Source organism: Quercus robur, chromosome 11 (genome assembly GCF_932294415.1).
Source record: "Quercus robur chromosome 11, dhQueRobu3.1, whole genome shotgun sequence".
Taxonomy (NCBI): domain Eukaryota; kingdom Viridiplantae; phylum Streptophyta; class Magnoliopsida; order Fagales; family Fagaceae; genus Quercus; species Quercus robur.
Genome location: NC_065544.1, coordinates 1,800,920 through 1,810,571, shown reverse-complemented (window position 1 = coordinate 1,810,571; position 9,652 = coordinate 1,800,920). Strand labels below are relative to the sequence as shown.

Here is a 9,652-nt window from a genome sequence, read left to right as displayed (position 1 = left end):
CACTATGTGTAAATTCTAATAACAACATAAGCCCATATTTTTGGGATTAATAATTTATAAATCCTTTGCATGACAACAATGAGATTTGTATAGCCAATCATGTTTTTTAGAAGGCTACTTTAAATAAGAAGTCATTGCGTTTCTTACATTTGGGTATTAGTTAGAATTGTTTTCAAATGATTGTACCAATAAAAGTGAATATGTATAAATTTTATTTAACTATCCCATGCATCGCACGGGTTAGCGACTGTTGAAGGTCATTTTTGAGAATCCAAGAAGAAAGAAGAAAGCCCAGCAACAAGGGTAGCAAAGGTTTGGCCAACAGATGGCAAAACCATTAGGCCTAAGCGGTAGGAACAATGGATCACAGGCTCATGAAATAAACAAATGGGTCTTGAAGAGGAAAATGGGCTTAAAGAAGCCCGGAAAGAGAGAAATAGCATACCCATGGGCAGTATATATAGAAAAGTGAAAATAGGCCACTGCAGGCCCAAAGTAATGCAAACAAAGAAAGTAAGGGATTAATTGCAGGCCCATAAACCCCAAGAATGAGAATAAGGTAATTGGGTCAGGGAAGCCCAATGAAGTTAGTAAAAACTCATGGGAATGCAGAGTTAGTAAAATGGTCAAGGAAGCCCAAAGAAAGCAAATGGGCTAAGGATGCCCAAGAGAAAGGCAAAAGGGACAGAGGAGCCCGTAAGTAGGAGAACCAATGGCCATGCTAAGTCATTGGAAAAAAAAAAAGTAAACGGCTGGCCTAAAAGAGGCCCAGCAGGATTGAGTCATTATAGCAGGAATGACATAATAATATGGCAAGAAATGAGGACAGTCAAGAAATGGGCTAAAAGAAATGTAAGGCCCAGTACCAAATAAAGCCCAGCTCCTAAGGGGAGCGGGAAATCGAAAAGCAGCTCGCGTAAAAGGTTAAAGAAAAACAGATGGCAGGCAAGCCTCTAGACCACGGTAGACGAATGAGCAGCAGACAAATTTTGGACACATATGGAAGGGAGGCATGCGCAAGGCCCAAACACCACCAGCTTGTACCCAGCCAATACAGGACATGGTGAGGCCTTGGGTTAGAGGTAGGAGGGAATGGTTTGGTGGTGGGGAGAGGGGAAAAGTCTATTTTGAGGTTCCTGCTGAAGCTCTTTTGAGGGAAGTGTCCTGCTAGGATAACACACTACCCAAAAGAAGCAAGCTGAGTTGGAACCACTAGGTGCATGCCATGAGGGATACGGAGAGAGAAAGAACCCAGACTGTGGCAGGAAAGGGTGCCACGACAGACAAACAAACAAAATACCCTTATTTGTCTGGTGATGGGAGGGTGGCACACAAACAGACCAGTGGTGGTCGGCAAGTACTCCCAGACCAAACAAAGGTAATTAAGGGCTAAAACAGTAAAATCCGGTTACGGTAGGCACTATAAAGAGACCCTTGCCGTGAACAGTAAAGGAGGATAACAATAAGGGGAGGAACCGTAACTAAGGAATAGGGGATCTGAAAAGATATACCAGGAAATAGACAGAAACGAGTGGGAGGAAAAGAAAGAGAAAAGAGAAAAACCAAAAAGAAAATAAATAGAGAGTGAGAATGACAGGCATGCACCGGTAGATTAATTCCCTCTCTCCCTCACGAAATCCTGCTCTCTATCAAAACCAAAAGGAGCCCTTGTGCATCAACCATTCAAGTCCGTTTCCCTCAAGGTAGTTAATTTCCATGGCAGGACTTTCCTGGGAGATTAATTGCGTTGAGAAGAAACGTTCTTTCCTCTCTGATTTTGCTCCTGCGGACCGAACTTAAACTGATCTCTTTTGTTTTGATTAACCCATATATATTACTATTTGCTCCCTTTTGTTCTTTCGTTTTTTTTGTAAAAGTAATTGTTATTACTGTGATTGTGACTGGGGTTATTTGGTCATTTCCTACTAAGTAGTCAGATATTTTATTTTTATTATTATGTCTATCTGCCACAACTTATCTGAAACAGCTCTGCTTGACACAAGCACGTTCCTGGCAAACTAGGCATAGTTTGCGCACAAGCCGGACCAAGTTGAGTTGCAGTTGGACTAGTCCCAACTCCCTTATCTAGAAAACTTGGGCCTAGTGCAGCAGGAAGCAGCTCAACACTACTAGCACAGCCCACCACCTTACATCGACTAGTTCATATTAATATGTAATCTTTGCATATACACGAGTACAATTAAAAAAATCACAATTATATGATTCAAATTGCATTTTTTTAATGTTAAAATTATACATGGTATTAACTTACACATTTAACTATAAAAATTTAAAATATGTAATGGTTTCTCATTATTCATATATATATGATTTATAATTTAATTGGATTTTGGCTCTTCGATTTTTGCACTCAATAATTCATTCATCACAAAAATTAAAAGATTAGATGAACATTTGGCGCAAAATTGAACTCCAATTGAAATCTAATTTAGAATCTAATTAGATTAAGATTCTTCGATTTTTACACTCAATAATTCACTTGGCAAAAAAATTAAAAATTAAAAATTAATTGGGACACGTGATGCACAATTAGACTCCAATTAAAATTCAATTTGATTTTCTCTTAGCTTTGGCTTTTAATATTTTTTATAATCATCAATTATTCATATTATGTGAGGAAGATGTGAAAAATGTTAATAGTTTGTTGGTACCCATAGCAAGACTAGTCATGAATTCAAGTCCCTTTGGCAAAGTGAACGGTTTGAACCTTTTGACTTGATATTGGACCCGGTTCACATATTTTTGCAGTTCTTCATTTAATGTGTATATGGATGTCTCACATTTTCCCCCTTTTCATTAGCTTCACAAATATTTTAAACAAAAGTAATTTTGTTTCAATTACAAACTATTTTATAATATTTTTATAAATTATTAATGTGGTAAATTTTTACTGGTTATTATCTATGTCCACTACTAACATTACATATTTACTTATCAACAACCACTCATCATGTCAACAATTTGTAAAAAAAAGTTTGTGACTTTAACATTTTCCTTTAAACAGTAAACAATGCAATAAAGACCGATTTTGTGCAATTTACAAACCCTAGGCAAGTTAGTAAAAACCATAGAAATGAAGAACAACAATCATGATGGATAAAGGTAATGGTATTATTTGATCAAACTAATTGCCGAATAATTAGTTGTTCTTTTGATTATTTTTCTACCATGCCTATGGGAATCGAACCTCTCTGCCATACCCCATACAATAACACTATTGATACAACCTTTTTAACAACTCTTTTGACAAATTGAGATTTTTAATTATAGATTGTGAACACTTATTTTCACATTTTCTCATCATTACCATTGTCACAATAAGCTTAAGAACACAAAAAATTTCATCATTTTTCTTTTTAAAATTGTTAACATGATTTGTTGTGATTGTTTGCATAATAAAATTGTTAACGTGATTTGTTGTAAGTGTTTACATCATAAAAATAGTACTATCAATAATGAGTCAATAAAAAATTGATGTTATACCAATCATAATTTATTATTAAACATTATAAAAAACTGTGAAAATAGATATGTTTAACAGTACTAAAATCACAGGCTCGTCATACAGCTGACAAGTACTAAAATCACAGGCTCGTCATACAGCTGACGAGTATTCAAATAACAGGCTCGTCCATACACATGACGAGAATACAATCTGTAGGGGTGAAATTTACAAACCAATAGTGGGCTTTGGGCCCTGTGCGGAGTCCAGCCATGACAAGAAGGGAAAACGGGGCCAGAAGATTTCCAGCCCAATCCTGTTGGGCCGGACTTATTTAAGGGGGCATCCGAGGAGGAGCGCCTCCTCGGACACGCCAGATGGGAGTCCAACGTACACCCTACACACAGTGAGGAACCATCCCGAACAAGAGGAGAATGCTAGGCGTCCAGGAGGCAACCACAGCTGCCGCATTAAATGCAAGGGAGCTACCTTTTCAGTCGCATTAATGTGGAGAAGACAGGCGAACAATGTTACATTGGCTAGTGCAACTCACAGAAGGATAAGGGAGATGTCCGATAGGACAGGCACTCAAGTGAAGGTCCAGATGGCTAACAAGTGTAAGGTCCTTATCAATTCAAGGAGGCTATATAAGAGAAGGAAATCCCCAAGAAGAGGGGATTTGAGAATTAAGAAAAAAAGTGAGACAGAAAGGTTAAAGAACTCTATAGTCTGTAAACAGAGCAAGAGGTGCACTTATACGTCTCCTCGGACCGATATCTTATTAAACATAAATGGAATATTCTCAAGTTCAACGTATTGCATAGCGTACATCTAACTGACGTTCACTTCGTCTAGTCCTAGCTTTGTAACCCACTCTCTACAAATTCATTGTCTGGGGACTTTTGGGCTAGAACCACTTACTTGCTGGGCCTGGGCCCTAAAAACCGCCCCTACAATTGGCGTCGTCTGTGGGGAGAACTGGTGTCTCGACAAGTGAAACAGTAAGAGATGGAAGGATCAGGTCCTCGCCAAACCGGACGTGCAGAATCTCAACGACAGGACAACTTTTTGAATCTCGAATGAGTGAAGGACCAAGATAATCAACGAGAGGGCAGTGTGAACACCTCTCACACGAGTAGGAGCCGCTCAAAAGGGAAAGATCATGCATCCCATAAGCAGAACGAGTGAAAGGCTCTACAGTAAGAGATTGATGATTTGAAGAAGAAGCTGCGTCGAGCGCAGCGAAAACGTCCTTCACCTGGCTCGGACACTAGCAGTGATAAAGATGGCAAATACAAGCGAAGGTCAAGAACCCCTCCGAGCGAGACTTTTTCCTATGAGGAAGAGCGGCCTCGCAAACGTGGCCACAAAAGCCCGTCTTACCAAGGCCTGGCCAATGATGCCATGAGCAAGGCCCTGGATCGCATCTCCCAGTCGCCATTCACGCGTAGAATAGAGAGGGCAGTGCTTCCTCGGCGGTTCAATCAATCGACGTTTGCCATATACAATGGTCGAACTGACCCAGTGGAACATGTAAGCCAATTCAATCAGAGGATGGCCGTCCACTCCAGGGATGAGGCGCTAATGTGTAAGGTGTTTCCATCCAGCTTGGGACCCATGGCGATGAGATGGTTTGATGTCCTCCAGCCGAATTCTATAGATTCCTTTAAACAGCTGACGCAGGCTTTTGATTCCCGCTTCATCACTAGCACTAGAGTCCCTCGGCCCCTTGATTCCCTCTTATCTTTGTCCATGCGGGAAGGAGAAACGCTGAAGGCCTACTCGGACAAATACTGGGAAATGTACAATGAGATAGAAGGAAATTACGATGACGTCGCCATTAGTACATTCAAAAGGGGCCTGCTGACAGAGCATGGCTTAAGAAAGTCCCTTACTGGGAAGCCAGTCACCAGCGTGCGCCAACTCATGGACAGAATAGACAAGTACAAAAGTGTCGAGGAGGACCAGCAGATGGGGAAGGGTAAAGCGAAGGTTGTCCCTCAGGAGAGGAGGGACTTCAGGTCGGACCGCTTTAACAGCAATAACAGGCCGAGAAGAGACTACGTGGAACAGCCCGGACCTACTGGGGCTCAGGCAGTCCACGTTGTGTTCCGAGAACCATTGCACAAGATCTTGGAGAAGGTGAAGTGTGAACCCTTCTTTCAGTGGCCGAACAGGATGGCAGGCGACCCCTCAAAACGCAATCAGAATCTGTACTGCGCGTACCATCAGGAGCCCGGTCACACCACCGACGATTGCAGGAATCTGAAGAACCATTTGGATCGGCTTGTCCGAGAAGGAAAGTTGAGGCATCTATTGCACCGCCCTGAACAGTCGAATGTCGAAACCAGACAAGGCACATTGAGGCCACCCATTGGCACAATCAATGTCATTCTTGCTGCACTTGGGAGGACCGGTTCTAGCCCTTTCAGAGTAATGTCAGTGGGCAGGTTCCCAACTGAGCCAGATGAAAAGGAATCCAAGAGAGCCAAAGTGAGTGCCACGCCATTGATCGGGTTCACGGAGGAAGACAAGCAAGGAACCCTTCAACCCCACAACGATGCCCTAGTCGTTACGCTCAGAATAGGAGGTTATAACGTGAAAAGGGTGTTAGTTGATCAAGGTAGTGCCGTGGAGGTAATGTACCCCGATTTGTATAAGAGGTTGAACTTGAAGCCAGAAGACCTGTCGCCATACGATTCCCCTCTGGTCAGCTTTGAAGGAAAGATCGTCATCCCGAAAGGCATGATTAGGCTGCCTGTGCAAACAGACTCGGACGTGGTAGAGGTGAACTTCATTGTCGTAAATGCATACTCTCCCAACACAACTATTGTGGCCCAGCCGTGACTTCATGCACTGGGGGCTGTGTCATCAACCTTGCACCAAAAAGTGAAGTATCCATCAGGAGGTCAAGTTAAAGAAATAATAGGAAATCAGGGAATGGCTAGGCAATGCATGGTGTCAGCAATCTCACGACGACTAAATAGGGAACCTTCCACTTCAACCGAGAGCGGCTTATAGCAATCAAGGACGCCGATCCAAACTGCGGGTAGTGGAGGACCGGACATGGAGGTGAACTGTGAGGAGCTGGAGAAAATACTTGTCGGATCAGACCCTAAGAAGTTTTTTCAAATCGGCTCGGAATTACCAGCACAGGAGAAGTCAGCGCTAGTTGATTTTCTTCGACAGAATGAGGACGTATTCGCCTGGGATCCCTATGAAGCCCCTGGGGTTGACTTAGATCTCATATGCCATCACCTTAATGTTAACCCGGCCATAACACCAAAGAAGCAACCTCCTCGGTGGCCGTCAAAAGAACATGTAGACGCTGTGAGAGAAGAGGTCGCAAAATTGAAGAAAGCTGGGGCTATCAAGGAAGTATTCTACCCCGAATGGTTAGCAAACACAGTCGTGGTAAAGAAGAAGAGCGGGAAATGGCGGGTCTGTGTAGACTTCACGGACTTAAACAAGGCCTGCCCGAAGGATCCTTTCCCAATGCCGCGGATAGACCGATTGGTAGATGCGACTGTCGGACACCCCCGAATGAGTTTTTTGGACGCTTTCCAGGGCTACCATCAGATATCCCTGGCTGCCGAAGACAAAGAAAAAACCGCTTTTGTCACCCCAGTTGGCAACTATCATTATAAGGTGATGCCCTTTGGCCTGAAGAATGCCGGGTCGACCTATCAGAGGATGATGACTAGGATGTTTGAACAACAGATGGGTAAAACCGTTGAAGTGTATATAGATGACATGGTAGTAAAGAGCAAATTGGTGGCCGACCACATCAGAGACCTCGGTGAAGTGTTTCGAATTCTGAGAAAGTACAAGCTACGACCGAACGCATCCAAATGTTCATTTGGGGTGGGATCAAGAAAGTTCTTGGGCTATATGGTGACCCACTGAGGAATTGAAGTTAACCCAGACCAAATAAAAGCCATTCATAGCTTGTAGCCTCCTCGGAATCCCAAAGAGGTCCAAAAGCTTACCGGCATGATAGCTGCTTTAAACCGTTTCATCTCCCGCTCAGTGGACAGATGCAGGCCTTTTTTCCTCCTATTGCACAAGTGGAAGGGCTTCGAGTGGACTGAAAAGTGTGCTTTAGCTTTCCAACAGCTCAAGGAATACCTCGGCCGACCACCGATCATGTCCAGTCCCGATGCCGACGAGGTGTTGTTCGCATACATCGCAGTAGCCTCTCATGCGGTGAGCTTAGTGCTAATTCGAGAAGACAACGGCACGCAGCGACCCATGTATTACATAAGCAAATCGCTGCAGGAGGCAGAGGCCTAGTATCTCCCCCTCGAAAAAGCTATATTGGTCGTCGTACAAGCCATGCGGAAGCTCCCCCACTATTTTCAGGCACATACAGTAGTTGTGCTAACTCAACTTCCACTAAAATCAGTCCTCCGCAGCGCCGACTACACAGGTAGAATAGCTAAGTGGGGAACAATCCTGGGTGCCTTCGACATTAGATACATGCCTCGCACCGCCATAAAAGGTCAGGTCCTCGCCGATCTAGTAGCTGAATTTGCAGAGCCCACCATAGAAGGGATGGAAATGTCGGGGTCACCAAGTGCTGATGGGAAACTGGTCAGCACGGTCTCTCAGCATGAGCACAATAGATGGAGAGCACACATCGATGGTGCAGCAAACCAAAGGGGCTCAGGGGTGGGGCTCGTTCTAGTCTCTCCCAAAGGGATAACCATAGAAAAGTCGTTGAGACTCGGATTCTCGGCCACGAATAACGAAGCCGAGTATGAGGCACTGTTGGAGGGGATGTCGATGATCCGGAAATTGGGTGGAAAATGCGCAAGCATATTCTCGGATTCGAGACTCATTGTGGGACAAGTAAATGGGGAATTGGAGGCGAAGAATGAAAGAATGCAAGGGTACCTTGCTCGGGTTAAACACATGCAGACCCATTTCGATGACTTCCGTTTAACACATATACCCAGGAGTGGGAACACTCATGCTGATTCTCTCGCAACACTGGCCACCTCCTCAGCTCAGCCCCTTCCGCAGGTTATTTTAGTTGAAGATCTCTGCCGCCCAACAACAGAGGAGGCCAACGGTATTCGGGTACACAACGTCGGGGCAGGACCTAGCTGGATGGACCCTCTGGTGCTGTTCTTAAAGCACGACACCTTACCGGATGATAAGGTTAAGGCTGACAAAATCAGGAGGAAAGCTTCTCGATTCTGGCTGTCCGAGGACTCCAAACTTTACAGACGCTCGTTCTGGGGGCCATACTTGCTGTGTGTACACCCAGGGGCTACGGAACTCATCCTGGAGGAGTTACATGAAGGGATTTGTGGAAGCCATACGGGGGGCAGGTCCCTCTCCCACAGGGCCATGACGCTGGGTTACTGGTGGCCGAGCATGCATAAAGAGGCTCTGGAATATGTGAAGAAGTGCGACCAATGCCAAAGGTTCGCCCCGAACATACATCAGTCGGGTGGAGAACTTTACCCGTTGTCCAGCCCTTAGCCATTCGCACAATGGGGCCTAGACATACTAGGGTCGTTCCCCAAAGCGGCTGGGAACAAGAAATTTCTTCTCGTAGGCACCGATTACTTCACAAAGTGGGTCGAAACTGAGGCGCTGGCAAACATCAGGGACGTTGATGTTAAGAAATTTGTCTGGAAAAATATTATCACTAGGTTCGGGACCCCGCACACCCTGATCTCGGACAACGGCCTCCAATTTGACAGCAAAGCCTTTAAAGAATACTGCAATGAGCTGGGAATTATCAACCGATACTCCACACCGGCCTACCCACAGGGTAATGGACAGGCGGAAGCTATCAACAAAACCATAGTGAATGGACTGAAGAAGAGGTTGGACGACGCGAAAGGGAGGTGGGTTGAAGAGTTAGCCCACGTCTTGTGGATATACCGCACCACACCTCGCAGGTCCACGGGAGAAACCCCCTTTTCATTGACCTACGGAGCCGAGGCTGTCATCCCACTGGAGATAAACTTCCCAACCCAGAGGACTACTGCCTTCAACCCCATTGCTAATAACAGCCTTCTGGAAAAAAGCCTGGATCCCCTCGAAGAAAAAAGGGAAAATGCGATGGTTCACCTAGCTTATTATCAGTAAAAGCTCAAACAGGGCTATGACGCCAAGGTGAAGTCAAGGCCCTTGACGCCCGAGGATCTAGTGCTGAGGAAAGTCCTTGGCACC

The 9,652-nt window shown here is 44.7% G+C and overlaps 1 protein-coding gene across 1 annotated transcript; it reads left to right on the top strand.

Moving 5' to 3' along the window:
* Positions 1-5,641: 5,641 nt before the first annotated feature.
* Positions 5,642-6,310, top strand: LOC126707038 (uncharacterized). Its single transcript, XM_050406624.1, has one exon. It carries the CDS (start codon positions 5,642-5,644, stop codon positions 6,308-6,310), a length of 669 nt encoding a protein of 222 aa, XP_050262581.1.
* Positions 6,311-9,652: the final 3,342 nt, after the last annotated feature.